Consider the following 21,973-nt stretch of genomic DNA (forward strand, 5'->3'; position numbering starts at 1 on the left):
ATTTGTCACGTTATTTCATGAAATCGTACATTATTTAATCATTTGAAATGTGATTGATTTTTGTGATAGCACGTGTACCAAGGGCTTTCAGACAAATTTAATTCTGCCGCTAAACATGCCTTATTAGATGAATTAGGGTTCCTAAATAACCTCATGACGTGGGCTTCCATAAATGGTATGTAGGCTTGGCTCTGATAAGTGGATTACACATTATCTGCTTCTCTCGCTCTTTGTACTGAAGCCGGCATTGCCCAAATGAGCTGTGGACTCAAAACAAAGTCAGTTTAGTTTGGCAGACCTGACAGTTGATGGCTGCCATGAGCCTGGGTCACCTAGACGTGAACTTTATTTAGGTTACTGGTTCATCCTGGATTAAATCAGATTCATTGACTGAATGTGCCTGGCAAATCCAACAAATGAATAACCATAGTCAACAACAATGACGTATTTTATTCACATTTCAACTACAATTGATGTCACTAGAAATAGGAGGTTAGAGATAGTGTCCCTTGTTTGATTTCCCCATTAACAAGAAATGTTTCAAACGATGAACAGCTGGTCCAGTTCGTCCTGTCTAGTGATGTAATTATTCTAAAACGGGATGTAATTTAACACAGAGCCTGTAATGTTACCCAGCGGCACAGGTCTTTTCATTGATGAACACTATTAATAAAATGCCAAAAAGCAACTGGTCTTCACTCCATCTTTGTCAGGCGGTGAAGTCACTACAACAAAATGGCATTTCAGTTCATAATTGCCTGAGCCCTGCGTTCTCCAGGTCAGCCGAAAACCAGCAGCAACAACAAATGCAAATAATGAAAAAGGAGGAACTCTCCGTCAGGGAACACCGAGCATTTATTTGTGCTGTTTTAGAGCATATGTTAATGTTAAAGCATATGTGAATATATTCTTCCCGTGGGTGAAAACATTTGCTTTTAAATGTTTGGTTATATACAGAATGCTGCAGATCATGTGAATAAATATGTTAATGCTACATTAGACATTTTGGAGTTGAGACTGACAAAAAAAATTTACCAGTTTAAAAACCCCATAATGATGCTGTGGTTTATGTGATGCTCTTCAGACCTACACTGTTTTGTCTGGTAGATCCTCTTGCAACTTGTGCCCACTCCATGTTCTGTTTTTCAGTGGCGCGTTTGTCATGATTGATAATACCGTTTCTTCTGTGCCAGCAAGTATGACTGATGAACATCTAGATGAGAAGGAGAGAGAGGTTGGGGAGGAAGGAAGGAAAGAGGCTGAAGTGAGTGAGTGAGGGAGGGCCAATTATCTTATTGTTGAACCCACTCAAGGTAGAAGCCCATCAATCTGAAGCCACTTGCTCAAATGACTCATGTTCAGCCTTTATTAAAGTTGAATTGGCTTAATTAACACTGAGGGGAAAGACATATGTTTGATGCAACTTAGAGGGGAAACAATGACCTGTCTGGATGAGAAGTGTTTGCAGGGACTCGTGGATTAAAGTAAGTATTCTGATTATAAAATCGATTGCTGTTATAAACAAAACGCCACAAACACAATAAATAATTGATTTTAGATATATATTTTTATTTGTGTCACTTAAGACTTATAAAAAAAATAATAAAAATAAAATGTAGTTTGATGTTTGTTTTCCTTTCTCTGTCTCTCTGAGATGGTGTGTCTGGTCGTTAATAGCCACCACCGGCACCTTTGGGTGCAGCATGCTGCTCGCTGTGCACAGGAAGCGCCACCACCAGCTGACACGCTGGGGGCGTGTCAAACCGTGCATGCAGTGCACTCGGATCTCTCACCTTCACTGATACCTGTCCTACTTACATCATCCGACGGTGACAATAACAGTCAGTCTAAGGTAAATGTAATTCATAGAAATAAAAACGTAGGTGACATTTAAAACCACTGTCCTATATGCCGTGACACCGCGCGTTGACGACGGCAGATTATGAGGGTTTATGTTGACGTTGGGGGATTAGTGGTCCAGAGGAAACAGTAACTGACCCGGAATGAAATAGACAATGTTTTGGCAATGAAATGGGCGCTGTATCCTGAAGTAGCCTGTAAAGCATCCTGCAGGTATTTAGCTTCCATTAGTTGGAATCCATTCAAAAATGTCACTTGTAAAGGTCATTTTATCCTTAAGGAGTCTGAAATTATGGTCCCTGTTAAATGCGATATGCGCTCTGTAGGTAGCTTGGCTCCGCCCTCCTATACGCACTTCTGTAGGCTAAGCATTACACTCTTACTGAAATATTGTTTGATGTGACATTCAGACATTTTTCATTCAGAGATGGTTTGTAATAAATCATCAAACGAGGCCATGCAAACTATTTCTGCGTTTACATAAATGATTGTAATCAAAACACCGAGATGTCTGCCTTTGAAAAGCTAATTGTTAACATTCTCTGACCCCCAACTTTTATTTTATTTTTTTCACTTTGTCTGTCTCTAGCATGAGTCAGTTTCGGTCGTTAGCGGCTGTGCTGAGGGGTGGGTGTGTTGGAGGCAGTCAGTGGCTGCGAGTATGCGGAGGGGTCCCGGCTAGGCGCTGGGTCGATCCCAGGAGAAGCTGCTCATCCGGGGCTGCGCCTGGTCACTCAGCGGTGGCCGGTAGCTCCAGCTATGTGGAGGAGATGTACTTTGCCTGGCTGGAGGACCATAAAAACGTCCACGAGGTAACAGTGTGCAACATGTGCCATTTCTTCCCACATGAGTGAATAAGGGAGGAACATTTAATATTAACGTGGTTTTGCCATGAATAGAAATTTGCAGAGGGAACAATGTCTAGCACACAGTGAGTGGGGTGGCAGTGGGTTAACTGCTAAATTACGAGGAACTGCCGTTGAAAGAGGGCACTTAATAAATGTGTCCACTGCCCTACGTTGCGCTGGTAGCTCAATTGCCTGGGCGCATGTATACATTATATAATCAAAGTCAAGTTTATTTCATCCATAAAAATGGAAATTACAGTGCTCACACCCGCCTAATACAATATATAATGTAGCTGGATTCCAGTCCTGTCATCCCCCAATCTAACAGTCAGTAGCAGCAAGGTTACTTTTGGTCCATGTTTGCGATGGACCCGTTTGCTTCTGCTGTGATCTGTCTTTCTCTGTGTTCTAGTCTTGGGACGCATTCTTCCGTAACATCCAGGACTCCAGTCCGTCTGGCGAGGTGGGTGAAAGACGCCCCTCCGCTCTGCTCCAGGGCCGAGTGCAGTCCCACTCACCAGACATGGCACAGAAAGTGGTGGAGGACCACCTGGCTGTGCACACTCTCATTAGAGCCTACCAGGTACTTCACACTCACCCCCAGCTCTGTCACACACACACACACACACACACACACACACACACACACACACACACACACACAAGCTATCAGCTTGTATAATGTGGATTTATGTTATTTACAAATTAAAAGATTGCTCACATATCTAATAGGCATCTGTTTAAATCTTAACCAGTGTGTGTGTGTACAGAATTAAGATGCCATATACCTCGAGCCACAACTGGCTGACTATTTGCAGTTCCGATGTGTGTGTGAAAAATGCATCAAACTAAATCCTCTTGACTTGCCTAAACAGATGCAACTGGCAATGAAAGCTGTTTATACTGTGTGTCCTTTTATTAAAAGGAATATACAATTTGTTTGTCACTGCACAAGGTTATGCACTTTGCAAGATTAACTCTAACCTACTTACCCTTGTTGCTTTTTGAAAACTGGAAATATCAAAGAGACTACTTAAACAAAACAGGTGGCAACATTTCCCCTCACCCTAAAATTAATTCGAGGAACTATCTGAGGGATTTATTAAATTCTGGCTTTTGGCAAAGGCGTCAATTTTATTCCCAGCTTGTTACAATCCTGGTGTGTGTGTGTGTGTGTGTGTGTGTGTGTGTGTGTGTGTGTGTGTGTGTGTGTGTGTGTGTGTGTGTGTGTGTGTGTGTGTGTGTGTGTGTGTGTGTGTGTGTGTGTGTGTGTGTGTGTGTGTGTGTGTGTGTGTGTGTGTGTGTGTGTGTGTGTGTGTTGTGTGTGTGTGTGTGTGTGTGTGTGTGTGGCCATAAAAGCACTCCCATGGGGCTCTTTTCTCAGAAAGGTTGACCTATAACTGAGTGTCAGCTTATTCTCCAGCTGTTCACACTCAGCATCATGAGCACATGGGAGAAGTTGGCCATCAGGGCTTCTTCCAGAATTCTTCATAGGTTTAGGCAATAAAACTGTTTGGTTAAGTTTAGGAAAATTAGTGGTTTGGGTCAAAATGAACCATATCTGGTAGAAAGCCCTGAAAGCTAACTCCATCTGTTTGCGCATCATGATGGCAGCTCCTTGCTGAATCTTATGATCGGATTCTCCTCACCTCTTCTTTTCTCCCTCCTTCTTCACATTTCTGTCTGTCTCTCTGTGTAGATTCGTGGTCACCATGTTGCGCAGTTAGACCCTCTGGGAATCCTGGAGGCTGACCTGGATTCCTTTGTTCCCTCCGACCTAATCACCACCATTGATAAATTAAGTAAGCCTCACAACCCCTGCAATCATCTTACACACATCACACAAATTTATAATTGTGAATAAAGGAAGATTTCTGTCATGTCTTGAGCCGATTGCCTTTATAGTTTTTCATTTACTGAGGTAGTTTCACAACCATAGGTGTCATGAAAACCAAGTAAAACAGACTGTATCTTTTAAGAAATGCATATCAAAGTAAACTTAGACTAAAAGAAAAATAGACTTTTTACACAAGAGGTATATAACTCCTTATTTTATCCCCCTTTCCTAACTAAAGGCATAAGTTAACCCACAGGCAGTATATATGCTGATTAGATTCCTACTATAGAAGTCCTTCCTTCTAATTATCTCAGGGTACTTGTCCTGCTTAAGGATTTCAGTCATAAGCATATTATTCTCATTGGTGGGTTTACTTCAAAAGATTAATTTGCCTTATAATGAAAATATCTTATTTGTATTTTTCCTGCGCTTTATTTCAATAACATTTATGTATCTCTTTGAGGGTTTGCACAGTACATACATGTGCATCTACGTATACACATTATACACACCCAGGGTTGCATACCTCATCAGAGGAGAGTATAAGGGGTATTGCAGTATAAAAGGCACCATCACGCTCTCCGCCAAGTCTGTATATGGGTTGGTCAGCCTAATGCTGTCATTAATCTGAGGCCAAGCTCTTGTCATTCTCCATTTCATTTAGCGGACTGAGGATCGGTGGGTGCGGGGCGGCCACAGAAAGCGATCAAAGTATACAGTAATAGCTGGGGGGGGGAGAGAGAGAGAGAGAGAGAGAGAGAGAGAGAGAGAGAGAGAGAGAGAGAGAGAGAGAGAGAGAGAGAGAGAGAGAGAGAGAGAGAGAGAGAGAGAGAGAGAGAGAGAGAGGTTCTGTTGGCTGCTGTTATCAGTGATCAGAGTGTGTTATGACATTGCATTGCATTATGTATTGTCACCAGGGCTATAGCTCCCTAATCAAAGCTAATGACAGCCTCCGTGGCCCCTTATTTGGTCAGCTGATAGTACAAGAGTCTATTCTTGGCCCCCTTTGTCTTTGCTGTGTTCCTAATATGATTTGCACCTGTCTCCTCTTATGTTGCCTGCGATCTTGAGCTTGACCAGCTCTCAGGTGGGCTTTGTCAGTGCAGAAACGTATGTGGGGCTGCCGATACTGATGCTGTACCTCCTCCACAGGTCTTGCTATTATACTGTCAACAAATGCATCCTGGAGAATTGTTTTTATTTCATAACCAAGCTTTATTTTTCACTGTTTTTGCCTTCAAAAACAAATTTACTTGGATCAAGATTTAAGTCGATTCACTGCAGTGTTATGCACTACGTTTTCAAGGAGCACTACTGTCCTATTAAAAAGTCCAGCCCAATAAGTGCACCCTTTCAATAAGATAGGTGAGTTAGGGCTGCAAGTAACAATTATTTTCATGATCAATTCATCTGTCGGATAATGATTTAAAAAAAAAAAAAATCAATAATCAATCAATTAGTCTATAAAATGTCACAAAATTGTAAAAAAAAAAAAAAAGCCACTTTCCCAGAGCCCAAGGTGACATCTTCCACTTGTTTTTCCTGACCAACAGTCCAAAACCTCAAAAACTATTCAATTTCCAATGCTATAAAACAGATCAAATCAGCAAATCCTCACTCTGGAGAAGCTGGAACCAGTGATTGTTTGGCATATATTTTTATACTTTTTAGTATTGATCATACTCTTAGCTATGATTTCTGTTGCCTTCACGTGATATCAGAAGAAATGGAAGAAGTTAAGTATATTGACATTTGAGATCATGAATTAAACTGTTATGGTCTTTGTGTTATGAATGTTATTGTGCTGTTATTGTTCTGGTGATAGTCTTAAACAAACCTGTGTTTCACATGGTGTTATCGTAGGTTTCTACAATCTTGATGAGTCTGACTTGGATATGAGCTTTCAACTACCCCCCACCACCTTCATCGGAGGAGCAGACAACACACTTCCTCTTAAAGAAATCATACGCAGACTAGAGGTATTTTTATTGTATTGTGTCCATACATGTGTCTAATAATGTGGGAAAGCCAAATATCACTGTATCATGCTATTTTCTTCTTTTTCAGACATCTTACTGTGGTCACATAGGGGTCGAATATATGTTCATTAACAATGTGGACCAGTGTCAGTGGATTCGTCAGAAATTTGAGACTCCGGGAATCATGCAGTTCACTGATGCTGAGAAGAGGACTTTGCTAGCCCGCCTGATCAGATCCACACGGTCAGCGGTCTTCAGCACACTTTGATGACAGCACAATACCTCAGTTTTAGTTATAGCTCACATCAGAGCCTCACATAGCATAAACAAAACTCTTGCCCAGGCATATATTTGAAAAAATAAACACCCTATTCTTCATGTGAGCTCATTTTCATCTCTGATAAATTATCTCAGAAGTCACTGGAGGTTCCTAGAAGTGATCTTCTTATTGTATTCTGGCTTGTCCTATGCTGTTGCAGTGTTATCATTCCTACCGTAATTAAGACACGCACATTGGTACTGAAATACATTTGCTAAATGCTTGAGTACAAGTTCTCTGAACTATCATAGTGTTGTTCCAAAACTTATTTTCTGTGATGGAGCTTTAGTTATCATCATTATCAGTCAGTAGCAGTGTAATCTAATTCATCGTTGTGTAACTAACTATCTAGTCTATATCCTTCGCGTTCCACTTCCAGGATTGCTCCGGTGTTGCAGGAAATTCCGACTGATGCATGTATTTTCCGTTTCCTTCCGCTTTCTTAGTGTTGGAATTTTAAATTCAGTGGATTTATGAGGACTATTGTTGACTGCTCCTCCGATCTCTGCAGGGTAAATTGAGACACCTAGCTAGACTATCTGTCTGAGTTTTCTCTCGCACAACTATTTTCCAGCGGCTCTGTGCGGAGTTTAGCACCGCCCATGACGATTCTGATTGGTTTAAAGAAATGCCATTGAACCAGAGCACGTTTTCCTCCCATCCCCGAATGCTATGTGGAGTAGTCAGACCCTCCTTCAGCGTGCTTTGGAGGAGGGTCTGGCATAGCGAGACCACTAACTAACAAACATACATCCATGAACCCTACATCTGAACTTTTTTATGTCTAGGTTTGAGGACTTCCTGGCCAGAAAGTGGTCATCAGAGAAACGTTTTGGTCTGGAGGGCTGTGAAGTGCTCATCCCTGCTCTTAAAACCATGATTGACAAGTCGAGCGCTGCCGGCATTGACAGCGTGATTATGGGGATGCCTCATCGGTACTGTGTATTACACATTTCTCGCCTCACAGCTCAATCTATACATACAGCTGATTCTTGTCCTTCCATATTTGATATAGGGGTCGACTGAATGTGTTGGCCAATGTGATCCGTAAGGACCTGGATCAGATCTTCTGTCAGTTTGACCCTAAGTTAGAGCCTGCTGATGAGGTGAGGAAAACTGTGTGGAAAAGTATCAAAGGAAGGCATTCTGGAGATACAACTGATGCTGTATTTCATGACCTTTCTCTACACCGGTAGGGGTCGGGTGATGTCAAATACCACCTTGGGATGTACCACGAGAGGATTAACCGTGAGACAGACAAGAACATTACGCTGTCACTCATGGCGAACCCCTCCCACCTGGAGGCAGTGGATCCAGTGGTTCAGGGCAAGACCAAAGCTGAGCAGTTCTACAGAGGAGACACTCAGGGAAAGAAGGTAAAAGTTATTGTTCCGGGTACATGGTGGCTTTTTTTGTCTTTGGTGCTGTAAATGTAGATTTGCATTAAAGATATGTTGCTATGATGTGATTTTTCCAGGTAATGTCCATCTTGATTCATGGTGACGCTGCTTTTGCTGGACAAGGAGTTGTGTATGAGACTTTCCACCTGAGTGAGCTCCCCTCCTACACCACACATGGTACCATCCATGTGGTGGTCAACAACCAGGTATTGGAGACACATTTACCAGAATACATTTATTTTGTAATTTACTTAATGTTATGGCAGTAATACTAATATTATTGCTTGTTTATTTTTTATTAGTGCAATAACATTACAAAACAAAACAGAACAATTGGTGCAATAAAACATTACAAAAAGACAGGACAATTGGCCGCTCATAAAACATTATAAGAGACATAAGTACAGTACAATGATTTATATTGGTCTGAAAGGTTGAATTTGGCTAGTGTGTGACATGTAAGGCGAGTGTTGAAAACTATATTACTTAATATGCCGGGGAAGGGATGGGGGTGAACCATAGGGCATTCTCCAATACGAATACTATTGCTAATACTACTATATAATTACTAATAATTACTACTAGTGCTATTTTTTTTTACTTCTGCAACAATAAATAATAATAATTGGCGCTGGATGATAGCTGAAGATGTGATCATATTGTGTTATTGTTTTACACAATTCTGTTGTTTACATTTATTATTCCCAAAAAACTAAGTAAAAACTAACAAAATGAGCTGTTAATTGTTTTGTTTTACAGATGCTGACATATTTCCTGATGTTACTCATAACACTAGAGCACATTTTGTTGTTCGGAACATAAATTCGATCATTATGCATGTGATTCTCAGCTCTAAATGGTATCAAATTTGGCGTGTGATTGTTGTCTCTCAGATTGGCTTCACCACAGACCCTCGAGTGGCCCGCTCCTCCCCCTATCCCACCGATGTGGCTCGGGTTGTCAATGCACCCATCTTCCATGTGAATGCCGATGACCCCGAGGCTGTCATCTATGTTTGCCGGGTGGCTGCAGAGTGGAGATCCACCTTCAACAAGGATGTTGTCATTGACCTGGTTAGTCACAGCCACGTCTTAATGGGTTAACAGCAAACACAATTATAATTACACTTACACATGACTTCTGTGTGTATTTACAGGTTTGTTACAGGCGGTTTGGCCATAATGAGATGGACGAGCCCATGTTCACCCAACCGCTGATGTACAAACAGATCTGTCGTCAAGAGCAAGTGCTGAAAAAGTACTCCAACAGGCTCATTGCGGAGGGAGTGGTGACACTGCAAGATTTTGAGGTTTGTGATGTAATGCTGTTTGTGCTTGTTAAATATACTGTATATTGGTAGCTGCTACTGTATGACATTTTATTTGGTATCACCGTCTGCTGGACTATGTGCATTAAATCACATTTAGATATTACTCTAGCCTTCGAATATGTTGCGCCAGCACTGCTGTATTTGAGTTTCAATTTACTGCCTCAGTTCAATCACCTAGCCTCACAATCCCTCACATAGAGTAGATATTGCTCAATGAAGTTGAAGTATACCTCAGATTCTGGCGCCATTCAGTGGAATTGCTCAGGTTCTTCATCCAAAACAGAAACTTCGATCGTAACATCCATTCTGAACATTTTTTTTTATAACACATGCCAGAGAAATACTGCAGCTCCTATCTGGTGTGCTACTGCCTGGCTTTTGATGGACATTGTTTTCTGTTATGTGGCCTGCTGTTTGGACTCCTGCAAAAGCACCATTTGTAATATAGCAAGGCAGAACCGTTACTGTCGATGTAGACTTTTCTCCTCCTCTATTGTTTCTCTCTCTCTTATTCTCTCTACACCTAGTTTGGGTTAGTCAGCTGTAGTCCTTTAATAATTAAAAAACTGGGCCCCCAGATAGATCAGTTGGTAGAGCGGGTGCCCATATATAGAAGTTTACTCCTCGTCGCAAGGGGGCCCGGGTTTGACTCCGACCTGTGACGCTTTGCTGCATGTCATTCCCCCCCCTCCCTCCCCTTTCATGTCTTCAGCTGTCCTGTCAAAAATAAAGGCCGAAAAATAATCTTTAAAATAATTAACAAAATTAAATTAAATGTGGCGTTTTTCATTGTCCTTATTGCACATTACCTGCAGGAAGAAGTTTCCAAATACGACAAGATATGTGAGGAGGCATACACCCGCTCCAAGGATGGAAAGATTTTACAAATTCGACACTGGCTTGACTCCCCCTGGCCAGGTAAATTGTATTCTTGCACTGCCTTTTCTGTGAATACTTTCTGTTCCTGCTGGAGTGAAGCTGTCTTTCTCTCTCTCTCTCTCTCTCTCTCTCGCTCTCTCTCTCTCTCTCTCTCTCTCTCTCTCTCTCTCGCTCTCTCTCTCTCTGTAGACTTCTTTACAGCAGACGGAGAGCCCAAGAGCATGAGTGGTGTCCCCACAGGACTGCATGAGGAGGTCCTGCAGCACATCAGTCAGATAGCCAGCTCTGTGCCTTTGGAAGGTTTTCATATCCACCCTGGTGAGTTTAGTTGCTTTGTGCTGGAGAATAGAGCAGTAATCAAAACTGATGCTGATGATAGTAGTCCTACTGATATGATATGCTGTGCTAGAAATCTATACAATGACAGAAGAGCACACATTACTGCAGGTTATGGGATACATACTGCTCAATGATAAAGATCCTTAAATCACATAGACCCCAACTTTTTGTCTACAGTGATGATATTAAATCAATTAAAGCAGTTCACCTGTAAACACATCCTTTACAAACATTAGGTGTTTGGCCTGTGCAGCTGATTTGGCACACACTATAGCAATTAAGACTCCCACAGGGGTTTTTGATATTATTTACAACACGGTGTGACAGTCCAATGCGTTTTACACTCCCTTCCCCAGTGCTTTCCTAAGATATCTCTTGGCTTAATTTTTGTTCCTCTGTCTGTGTGTGTTCTCTAGGTGTGTCTCGTATCCTGCGTGGTCGGGCTGACCTGGTGAAGAATCGGCAGATGGACTGGGCTCTAGGAGAGTACATGGCCTTTGGTTCCCTTCTCAAAGATGGCATCCATGTACGACTCAGCGGGCAAGATGTAGAGCGGGGCACTTTTAGGTGAGTCCATGTCAACACAACTGAAGTTAGTTAGTTCCCTTTCAAATGGTGCCCCATTTGTAAGGAACATACATTTGTGGGATGAGCAGCAGCACTGAGTATGTGGGTTGCGCCCATGAAAACTTTGCCAAATCTTCTCTGACAATGCCAAACAGCTTATTCTGCCATTAAATTATTTGGTGTTTGGTAGATTGGATGATTGGATCGTAGGGTCAAAGTGTGGGGAAGACACAGGGAAAGCTGTGCTGATGCACCGATGGAGTAATACCTTTTGGTGGAGGCAGTGTGATAGTGTGGGGCGGCAACTCCCTCACTGGAAAAACGAGGCTTGTCATCATTGGAGGCAATCTCAATACAGAGAGATATAAAGATGAGATTCTGCAACAAGTGGCAATCCCATATCTCCACAGTCTGGGACCAAACTCTATCCTCCAAGATGACAACGCTCGCCCCCGCAGGGTGGGGTTTATCAGAGACTACCTCCAGAATGTGGGAGTGGAGAGGATGGAATGGCTTGCCAGCAGTCCTGACCTCAACCCCATTGAACACTTGTGGGATCAGCTTGGGCGTGCTGTTTGTGCCAGAGTGACCAACACAACCACGTTGGCTGACTTGCGACAAATGCTAGTTGAAGAATGAGATGCCATCCCACAGCAGTGTGTGACCAGGCTGGTGACCAGCATGAGGAGGAGGTACCAGGCTGTTGTGGCTGTGTATGGTTCTTCCACACGCTACTGAGGCTCCTGTTTGTAAAATTAATGAATTGTTAAATTGCCAATATGTCTTATTTCTTCAAACTTCAGTCATCCAATCCACCAAACACCAAAAGAGTCAATGGCAGAATAAGCTGTTTGGCATTGGCAGAGAAGATTTGGCAAATTTTTCATGGGCGCAACCCACATACTCAGCACTGCTGCTCATCCCACAAATGCATGTTCCTTACAAATGGGGCACCATTTGAAAGGGAACTAAACAGGCTTTCCAACGGTATAAGATTTATTGCCAAAAAGCATTGTTACCACAGAGAAATAATCTACCAAACACAAATTTCCTTACTTTTTGTTTATATGCATCTTTTTTAAACCTCTCTGCCTTCTTATATTAATGCTCTTACACTAGGAGGAGCTCCCACTACCACCACAGTGTAGTATCAAGTATGTTTCAAGTGTAGTTAGTGAATTAACCAAGCATTTTAAGAAAATAGATTTTTACCATCTTCATTTTTATAGTTTGAGAGTCCTTGTGGAGTCATAGTCTCTCCACTCAAACAACAAATTAGCTTTATTCTTCCTTACAATGATTTAGGGCTTGGTGCTAAATAGATAATATAGCAAATAAACTTTGAGCTACTTTGATTGTAAATTAACAAAAGGAGTTGTTGACACATGAAGAGATTTTTTCTTATTTAATGGAAAACACTAGTGCAAAGTTCATTGTTTCATGTCATACATTTGCCATATTTTGATATACAGTATATTTTATTGGAAAACATCCTTAATACTGTGATAATGATTTCAACTACGCCACACAGCCATGCAATGTCTTAAATTGATATTGGCCCAAATTTACTATTTTGAAATCAAATTTGCACATTTGTTGAGTCTGTCAGGGTCAGCCTGCCTGACCAGAAATAAAGATAGTGAATTAAGTAATTGGGGGGTGGCACAGGGAGTCTGACAGACAGAAGACGTCAGAACAGTCTCCTGGGAACTGTGAAGCCCACATGGTGTTGTCATGGTATGGAGGGACGAGTGACACATGAACAAAACCAGCTCCCCCTTTCATTGTGCCTGTCTCGTCTGTCCCCTATCATTTCTCTACCAGCCCATCTTCACTGACACCAACCTCCCCCCCAGCAGCTCACAGCGACATACATCACATTAACTAACCAGAGGCTACAGGGCTTTTTTTTGCCTCGCATTTTCCACTGACATCCGCTTCTCCCCATCCGCTGTCCCCCTTATGATTTAATATATTGTAATTTACCTGGCTGAAACTACTGTACATCAACCCTTCATCTCCGTATCATCTGTTGTTGATTTAAATCATCCTGTGTCAGTTGAGAGTCCACATTATATTATTTGTGTTCTTTCTTATTGTACCTTACCTATACTCCCTACCTCCTTTACCACCCCTTATTGTTTTTTTCCCACCTACACTTTTGTTCAACCCCCACTACTCTGTTTCCCTTCACAGTTCTTAGGAGCTGAGCATATTGGCATGTTACAGACGAGTGGGCCTGCTTGCGTTTCTGTGATGTACGTAACAGCGTGCACTAATGGATTCAGTCGTTGTGTTTGGGTGGGTTGCGTGCGCTGTGCCGTGCACCCCTTTCCCTGACTAATGGGGCCCCCAGGCAGAGGAAGTGTGTGTGTATGCATGTGAAAGAAAGAAAAAGGAGAGAGGTGGGCATGCAATTTATGAGGCAATTCCAGAGAAAGACCTCATTCTCGTGAGATTTTAGGGTCCTCTTTGAATTGCTTGCGAGTAGTTTTCAGAAAATGGAACGTGAAATTATGTGTGTTACCTCAATTATTGCTGGATGCTCTCGATTTTAGTCGTTCATCAAAGGATTAGAGAAAGTGTATACACGAATGTGGAGCAAGGATCAGAACAAAAAAAATATGCGGTACATTATATGCCCTCATTAGTGCATAATTATAGAAGATATTTTTCAAAGGACTCAAATTATGATCATCTTGTCTTCTAGGTGGTAATATATCACATTCAAGATAATAATCAATAGATTGTGGTTATTTCCTGCAGTTCTTCCGCCTGACCGTTACATAACCTCTTGCACTGTGTGTGTGTCTGAGTGTATGTGTGTGTCTAGATATCATTAAAGTGATGTTAAAGGGGTTTAAGTGATTGTCTGATCGTGCTGGTTTTGAAGACTGATTCCTACATTAGGAGTGAGCGGACTGCTAGAGCTTGTTAACGTTTGGCTCTTTGCTCCCATCAACTCTTGTTGGGCCTCATACTGACTGAAGATGAGGAGAGAGGAGGGTACTCTTCATGGAGTGCCTTTATGGGCCAGAACACCCTGTGTGTGTGTGTGTGTGTGTGTGTGTGTGTGTGTGTGTGTGTGTGTGTGTGTGTGTGTGTGTGTGTGTGTGTGTGTGTGTGTGTGTGTGTGTGTGTGTGTGTGTGTGTGTGTGTGTGTGTGTGTGTGTGTGTGTGTGTGTGTGTGTGTGTGTGTGTGTGTGTGTGTGTGTGTGTGTGTGTGTGTGTGTGTGTGTGTGTGTGTGTGTGTGTGTGCCCTTCATCTACTAGGTTAAGAATCTTTTATAGAAATCCTATAACCCTGTTGTTTTCACCACCATCATTTAAGACCACTTAGAGTCCTGAAAATCTTTTGTGGCAATATCGTTCTGCAGTTATAAATACTACACTGTTTTGTGTACTCTACTGTAAATACTAGTGGTGAAATGATTTGTTAAATCAATAATTGATAGAGGATTCATCATTTAAGATATTTATCAAGCAAAAATGACAGAGATTTTTTACCTTTTATAGACTAAACAATGTATTGATTTTTGGTAAAAATTAATTCATAGTTTAATCATTTGTAAAAAAATAATCATAAGTTGCAGCCCTGCTAAAAACCTTTTTGCATATAACATGTGTCACCACCTCTTAAATTGGTTTGTTAAATATCTCACTTCATCCATGAATCTCAGTTAAATGTGATATATATTCTCTCTTAGATGATGTCATAACATTGATTTAATTTATTTGCTCCACAATGATGACATGGCAGAACAGTGGTGCTTTTTGGCCCTGCAGCATGGCTTTAGGGATTGTCAGTCAGTCAGTCAGTCAGTCAGTCAGTCCTCTTTTGTCCAATCTGAAATATTTATTAGCTATTAGATGGATTTTCATGTTGGAAACAATGAATCCAAATGATGTTGGTGTTAATGTTAGCATGGTAACACACAATGATGAACGTGGTACACATTGTATCTGCTCAACATTATTACCTTAGCATTTTCATTGTAAGCATGTTAGCTCAAAGCACTGCTTTGTCTAAGTACAGGCTCACAGAGCCGGTAGCATGGCGGTAGTCTTGTTTCTATATGCCTGTTTCAAACCTTTCTGTCTCTGCCTTTGTTATGTTTTGCAGTCACCGTCATCATGTTCTGCATGACCAAGAGGTGGACAAACGTATCTGTGTTCCCATGAACCACCTATGGGCCGACCAGGCTCCTTACACTGTCTGCAACAGCTCCTTATCAGAGTATGGAGTGCTAGGTGAGACTGAAGCCACCCCAGCCACACAGCATGCTTTAGTTCATAAGTCATTCTGCAGCTCTGTGTAATGATGACTGTAACTTCAGGTTTTGAGCTTGGCTTCGCCATGGCCAATCCGAATGCTCTGATCCTCTGGGAGGCCCAGTTTGGAGACTTTAACAACACAGCCCAGTGTATCATTGACCAGTTCATCAGCCCGGGCCAGGCCAAGTGGGTCCGCAACAATGGTATTGTCCTACTGCTGCCACATGGGATGGAGGGAATGGTGAGAAGGGAAAATAAGTATTTACAAATTAATTTTTATAATTTTTTAGGGAGTTTCTTCTTCCATTTCATCATTGTGTCTTCTCTTCTGTCCACAGGGCCCAGAACATTCATCAGCTCGACCTGAACGCTTCCTGCAAATGAGCAAAGATGATCCCGATCATTTCCCTGTATGTTCATATGTACAATTTACATTATGGCTGAAATGGTTACGGATTCGAGGAATCATTACCTAATTCAGAAACTCTGAGCTCTGAGAACATCCAATAGCTTCCTGTTTTATTAGCTATGCTGATGTCATAACCACTTAAGTGATTGCTTAAGTGATGATTGCCAATTTCTCTGGAGCTGAAAAGTCTCTTTATTATGGCCTTCACAGAGTTGGTATTCAGCAGTAGCTCAGGTCCCAAGGGTGCGCTGGTATGACGGAAGATTCAAGGAGGGGAGCACAGTGGGCTGTATCAGCAGATACTTCAAATGGGATATTGATCAAACTATTAGTGGAAGCATACTAAGGGATTAACATTCCCCGTTGTGTGTGTGTGTGTGTGTGTGTGTGTGTGTGTGTGTGTGTGTGTGTGTGTGTGTGTGTGTGTGTGTGTGTGTGTGTGTGTGTGTGTGTGTGTGTGTGTGTGTGTGTGTGTGTGTGTGTGTGTGTGTGTGTGAGAAAGAGAGATGCATCTCATGCCCAATTATCAGACAAAAACAACAACTATAACAACCAACACTAATTCTGAAATTTTGTCTACATAAAGTTACATTTCTGTTTTTATAATCAATAACCTTTATATATTCTTTTCTTTGTAATAATTGTTTTGTTTTTTTCTCAAAGGAGTTCAGTGGAGATTTTGAGGTCCAGCAGCTGTACGAATGTAACTGGATTGTGGTCAACTGCTCCACACCTGCTAACTACTGTCATGTGCTCAGACGGCAGATTCTGCTGCCATTCAGAAAACCGGTAAAGTGTAACATCGTCTTCACTATATGTTGTGTGTCTTCTCCAGTTTGTGTTTGTCATAGATTTTACATTAGAAATGTTGCATATATTGCATTTAAGTCACACATACATATAAACCTACTAATACAGTATAAAAAAAGGTCCAGATGGTCGCTTGACAACACATGCTGATGATTAAAATATATTTCCAGAATATTTTGTTTGGTATTCTTTTTTGAGGAAAACAGTGGTTGATATCTGTAATTGGAATGAAACCAAAGTCTCAAATATGAAAACATGAGACTCACAAACTGGGATTGTAACTTCACATGCGTTGATTGCTTCATCATGACAGACAAACATACTGTTGTAAAACAATACTATATCACAACCATGCTTTGAAAAGAAGCACTGTTTGCAGAAAGATGCACAACCTTTGACAGTACTCATTTACAGTACAAATGTGGTTCTGTATGTAATTTATTAGTTAATTTGAACCTCTACAGTAGAACTAGTTTGGGTGTAAAGTTTTGGGGTGTAAAGCTTTTCTCCTCTTTTGTATGTGCACATTTTTTTTTTTTTGTCTCTCACAGTTTTCAGCCACAGTGAATGTCTTAACTGATCCCCTGTCGCCCATAAATGCAATGCTTTGCGAAGCATGAGAAAATGACTTCCTGAGCAAATTAGCGAGAGGGCCAATTGGGGATAATATTGTTTGTTTTTTTATGAAAAACTCTGGACTTGGTCGGCTGAGCACAAAGGGTTTTATTTATTTGATTGTTAAAGAAATGTTTTGTTTTCCCGTTTTCCCAATGCTGATGTTGCGTGCTATATGCTGGCAACAAATTAGCGGGAAAAGAGAAAAAAACTTTTATCTCTGGAGTTTTTTCAGAGTGCACAATAAAGTTACGGATGATAGAAACAATCTGTTGTTTGTCATTGACAGACACTTTTTCCTTTTTTTCACAGCTGATCATTTTCACCCCAAAGTCTCTGCTGAGGCATCCTGATGCAAGGTCCAGTTTTGATGACCTCGCAGAAGGTGGAGTTTTACTTAATGACATAAGAATTTGTCATAAATGTTGATCGACAATAATAGGTAACATAACATACTCAATGTTGGCAGGCACTACATTCAAGAGGTTGATTCCAGACGAGGGCCCTGCGAGTCAAAACCCAGCCCAAGTGAAGAGAGTGATCTTCTGCACTGGCAAAGTCTACTATGAACTGGCTAGAGAGAGGAAACGGCAAAACCTGGAAAGAGACATCGCCATCATTAGACTTGAGCAGGTGTTTAGTCCCTCTCCTTGAAATGAGAGTGATGCAATGTTGTAATTTCTTCTTTCACTTATCCTTCAGCCTCCCCCCTCAGATCTCTCCATTCCCGTTTGACCTGGTCAGAGCGGAAGCAGAGAGATATGGCAACGCTGAGCTGGTCTGGTGTCAGGAGGAGCACAAGAACATGGGTTACTGTGATTACGTCCGGCCGCGTTTCCTCACAGTGGTTGCCAACCAGAAGCCCATTTGGTAAGGGTGTCTATTCCCTTGTCACCTGATTTGTTCATGACATAGGTAAAGTGGAACAATCCGTTTAGAGAATCAGGTAACAAACCTTCAGTGTTTCTTTCAGGTATGTGGGACGGGACCCTGCAGCTGCTCCTGCGACAGGGAACAAGTCCACCCACCTCAATGAGCTGAAGAGGTTCATGGACACAGCTTTCAACCTGAACGCCTTCCACGGGAAGGACTTGTAATTAAGAACTGGAGCAAGAGCCAGACTGGAGGTGCAGTTTCATCTCCAACCGTCATGGTCTACCTATTAAGTCTTGATGTGGCATATTGGCACATTTTAAAACTCTTTTAGCTTTGTGACAATCTGGAGTATAGCTTAGTGTTTTTAGGAAACATGATTTTACCCCCTGATAATCTTATGTGAAGTCGGCAATGCTAACTGACTTATGCCTTGATCCGACTGAACAACAGTTAAGTCTTATGAGACGCTCTTTATGTCAGATTTAGTAAGTGATCATTGTTTAATCTCGACCAATCGTAGCTTGCAGTCTTTCTGCGACCTGCAACAACTATGATGTAAGAAGCATCATGAAGCCAAACTAGGCGTGAGAAGGCAAAAAAAATTGGTCGCGCTATTCTTCCTAGGGCCTCGCAAGTATCCTAAATGCGGCTTTTCTTTCACTGTGACACGGGATAGAAGGACAAATTGTTGTGCCCTGGCCATGCCCCATGTCAAGTGGAATCAAGTAATTCTTATTTACTGTGTATAGCCCCAAATCACCCTTTATCCTTATACCCTCAGTTTGGATAAGGAAAACCTCCACACAAAACACCTCAGCTTTGGGATCAAGATATTTACAGGCCGATATCATGCATCTGATTCAAGCTTTACCAGATCTGCACTTTATTCAATCAACACTATTCAATTCAATTGGAGTAGTTTTAGTACTGAAGATACCTCCATTGCTACCATGCTGATGAATACTAGTATATATTAGTAGTATAGTTTTGTATTGATTTTTGTAGCTGAATAGCAGAAGTTACGAGACACACAAAACACCAACTGGTGTATTTAAACAATGAATGTGAAATACATATTGCAGGTATGAAGATTGTTTGGAAATTTAACACATCAGTAGGTTTGTGCTTGTATTTGCTTTGGCTACCTTAGCTGTTAGTAAAGGAGTGTGTATTTATTGTCACACTTCACTTCACCAGGAGACATGAGCCAGCTGGCACAGAGACTTGCAGCCATGTTTTCTACTTAGGACATAAGGCTCAGCTTCCTCTTTGGAGGCTGAGGGATGCGCACACACATAAACACAGCAAAGCTTTGGATGCTTTGAGAGAAGTATTATTGCTTGGTTATTACAAGAAAATCCCCAGGTATTTAACAGAATTGATATTAGTTACCACTGTGCTTAGAAATGTTATAGAAAATTATGCTTCCAGTTTAGCCATACTATAGATTCCCTTTTCCGCTGGGAGATTTAACCATAAGCAATGCACAAACGTAATTTTACATTTACAATAATTTAAAAATAAATGTATGTGTGTTAGTTTTTTAAAGAAAACAATATGTCCACATATCAGTGTGGGCATTGAGACATATGCAAACAACCCCAGGAATAATAGAATATGGAATAAAATAAATTTAAGTTTAATAACATTCTTTGGTCATGATTTTTGCTTGCAGATGATGATTGACAGTGTAAAATGGTTTAAAGCAAGAAATAATAATGACTTTTTACATATGAAAAGTTGAATTCATAAGCAGTAAAAATGCATCCCTTCCTCATTTTAATACATGTACCAGACCAGATCAAACCAGTCTGCTTTTAGCAGACTTGAGATAGATATGGCTGTGACTGACATTAGAGTCAGTTTGCAAGCGTTATGACTCTCCTCTAGTTGTGCTACTGTTATATATTACTGCTGTGCTACTGTTTTTTTATTTCCTGTTATTTCATACTTGTCACAGGGCAAAAATTAGCTATTGGGGCCCCTGCCAACATCACCCTATCCCCTTCTGTACATCATGTATGTACACCGTCCCCTCCGAGGTACTCATTAGTGAGAGCGCACACAGTGGACTACATATGGCTTATTAATTATTTGCCTAGAAATCAACCTATCTTTTCTGTGTGTCATTAAAGGTCCCATGGCATGAAAATGTCACTTTATGAGGTTTTTTAACATTAATATGAGTTCCCCCAGCCTGCCTATGGTCCCCCAGTGGCTAGAAATGGCGATAGTTATAAACCAAGCCCTGGGTATCCTGCTCTGCCTTTGAGAAAAAGAAAGCTCAGATGGGCCGATCTGGAATCTGCTCCTTTTGAGGTCATAAGGACTGTTTTGCCCACCCAGAGAATTTGGCCCGCCTATGAGAAAGAGAGAGACATTATGGCTTGCAAACAAGCAAAGTGGGAGTTGGTCAAGGCCAGACTTCAGATACAGTATTAGGGACCACTAAGGCTAATATAAAAGCATCCAAAAAGCAGCGTGTCATATAGGACCCTTGAGGATATGGTAATTAATGCAGGTGCATAGTGCACGGTAATTATGCAAATTCCCTTACAAATCTGCAATACCAACTGGCATTTAGTGAATGTGCAAATTTCTGGGGGCCCATATATATATATATATATATATATATATATATATATATATATATATATATATATATATATATATATATATATATTTCTGTTATCTTCAGTAAGCGTTCTCCACAGCATCAACAGCTTCTTTGCAAACAGGGTCCAGTTGTCCATCTCCACCTTCGGGGGAAAAAACATGAACAGGTTTCCAGACAGTCAGTCTGCACTGTGACATCACAGTAACGTAACACGTAGTCTCCGCTTTCCGTCAAAGCTAACCAAACTCACCAAACTCCAGCTGCTTTATATTACAGCGGAAGACGACCTCCCCGTTGACCACGAGCTCCACCATGTTCCACTCGGGCGTGTCTTCCAAGACGCACTGGTGCCCGCGCGCTGTCAGAGCGGCTGCAGACATATTTGACGGACAATGTTTGACCTCACCTAAAACAGTCAAGAAAGCAGACAACATGCGGTATTCTAATTTGCGTCGAAAAGAAGCATACCCTGAAGACCCTGCAGGCGGAAGTTCCTGTGTTCTACTACTCCACTGGATTCATAAGGTCCGTTGCAAAGGGTCACCCGCGCGTTTTTCGGCATTGTTTGTTGTGGTCACCTGGGGTAACTGTCATACACAATGCACCATGTTGTTGCTTACATGACATCCTCTCCGAAATGTGTCCAGGAATCCCATTTGCTCCACTTGTTAAAAAAAAGTTATTCATTTGTTAAGGCTATGTGATCAACACTACATCGCATTTGTATCTCATCTCATTATAACAAGTCAAATATCAATTTTATAAGTCATTATAAATAGGCTACCACAAGATTCGACTTTTTTTGTACTACAAGAAACTTTATTATAAATTTGACTTCGAACCATATACAACGTATAACAAGCCATGTGGCTTATGACTAATATTTTAAAGAACTCATAATTTGTCATAATTTCAAGGGTTGAAAGTTCGCTTTTTGGCTATACTGGCACATTTGCGCTGATGTTGATCAATGTGCATTGTATAATAATAAATAAATAATTCAAGACGTCATA

The 21,973-nt window shown here is 41.3% G+C and overlaps 2 protein-coding genes across 3 annotated transcripts; one reads left to right on the forward strand and one right to left on the reverse strand.

Annotated features, from left to right (window-relative positions):
* The first annotated feature begins 1,717 nt into the window (after positions 1 to 1,717).
* On the forward strand, positions 1,718 to 19,956 carry ogdhl (oxoglutarate dehydrogenase L). 2 transcript variants are annotated; one of them, XM_028603097.1, is made up of 23 exons: positions 1,718 to 1,852; positions 2,450 to 2,672; positions 3,121 to 3,291; positions 4,408 to 4,510; positions 6,409 to 6,524; positions 6,613 to 6,767; positions 7,632 to 7,778; positions 7,859 to 7,949; positions 8,040 to 8,219; positions 8,321 to 8,449; positions 9,137 to 9,316; positions 9,400 to 9,552; positions 10,389 to 10,491; positions 10,642 to 10,770; positions 11,208 to 11,358; positions 15,482 to 15,609; positions 15,696 to 15,874; positions 15,972 to 16,043; positions 16,706 to 16,831; positions 17,780 to 17,852; positions 17,937 to 18,100; positions 18,183 to 18,337; positions 18,441 to 19,956. In XM_028603097.1, exons 2-23 carry the CDS (start codon positions 2,451 to 2,453, stop codon positions 18,562 to 18,564), a joined length of 3,051 nt encoding a protein of 1,016 aa, XP_028458898.1. In that variant the 5' UTR covers positions 1,718 to 1,852; position 2,450; the 3' UTR covers positions 18,565 to 19,956. The 2 variants fall into 2 exon arrangements, with proteins under 2 accessions (XP_028458898.1, XP_028458897.1); XM_028603096.1 differs by lacking the exon at positions 1,718 to 1,852 and adding an exon at positions 1,864 to 2,073.
* A 1,081-nt stretch (positions 19,957 to 21,037) lies between these two features.
* Positions 21,038 to 21,542, reverse strand: c17h10orf53 (chromosome 17 C10orf53 homolog). Its single transcript, XM_028604376.1, has 3 exons — positions 21,429 to 21,542; positions 21,211 to 21,330; positions 21,038 to 21,102 (listed from the first exon to the last, which is right to left on the reverse strand). The coding sequence occupies exons 1-3, from the start codon at positions 21,520 to 21,522 to the stop codon at positions 21,038 to 21,040; spliced, it is 279 nt and encodes a 92-aa protein (XP_028460177.1). The 5' UTR covers positions 21,523 to 21,542.
* Between the last annotated feature and the right edge of the window lie 431 nt (positions 21,543 to 21,973).

The sequence above is a fragment of the Perca flavescens genome, chromosome 17 (genome assembly GCF_004354835.1).
Source record: "Perca flavescens isolate YP-PL-M2 chromosome 17, PFLA_1.0, whole genome shotgun sequence".
Lineage (NCBI taxonomy): Eukaryota > Metazoa > Chordata > Actinopteri > Perciformes > Percidae > Perca > Perca flavescens.

What these genes read in the sequence shown, in the direction of transcription:
- ogdhl (XM_028603096.1), top strand. Translation starts at nt 2,027, where the DNA reads ATGAAATGGGCGCTGTATCCTGAAGTAGCCTGTAAAGCATCCTGCAG. An exon ending in CGCCTGATCAGATCCACACG is followed by an intron (nt 6,768 to 7,631) that starts GTCAGCGGTCTT and finishes TTTTATGTCTAG; the next exon opens with GTTTGAGGACTTCCTGGCCA. An exon ending in TGACACTGCAAGATTTTGAG is followed by an intron (nt 9,553 to 10,388) that starts GTTTGTGATGTA and finishes CATTACCTGCAG; the next exon opens with GAAGAAGTTTCCAAATACGA.
- c17h10orf53 (XM_028604376.1), bottom strand. Translation starts at nt 21,522, where the DNA reads ATGCCGAAAAACGCGCGGGTGACCCTTTGCAACGGACCTTATGAATCC. An exon ending in CCGCCTGCAGGGTCTTCAGG is followed by an intron (nt 21,331 to 21,428) that starts GTATGCTTCTTT and finishes ATATGTCTGCAG; the next exon opens with CCGCTCTGACAGCGCGCGGG. An exon ending in TATAAAGCAGCTGGAGTTTG is followed by an intron (nt 21,103 to 21,210) that starts GTGAGTTTGGTT and finishes TTTCCCCCGAAG; the next exon opens with GTGGAGATGGACAACTGGAC.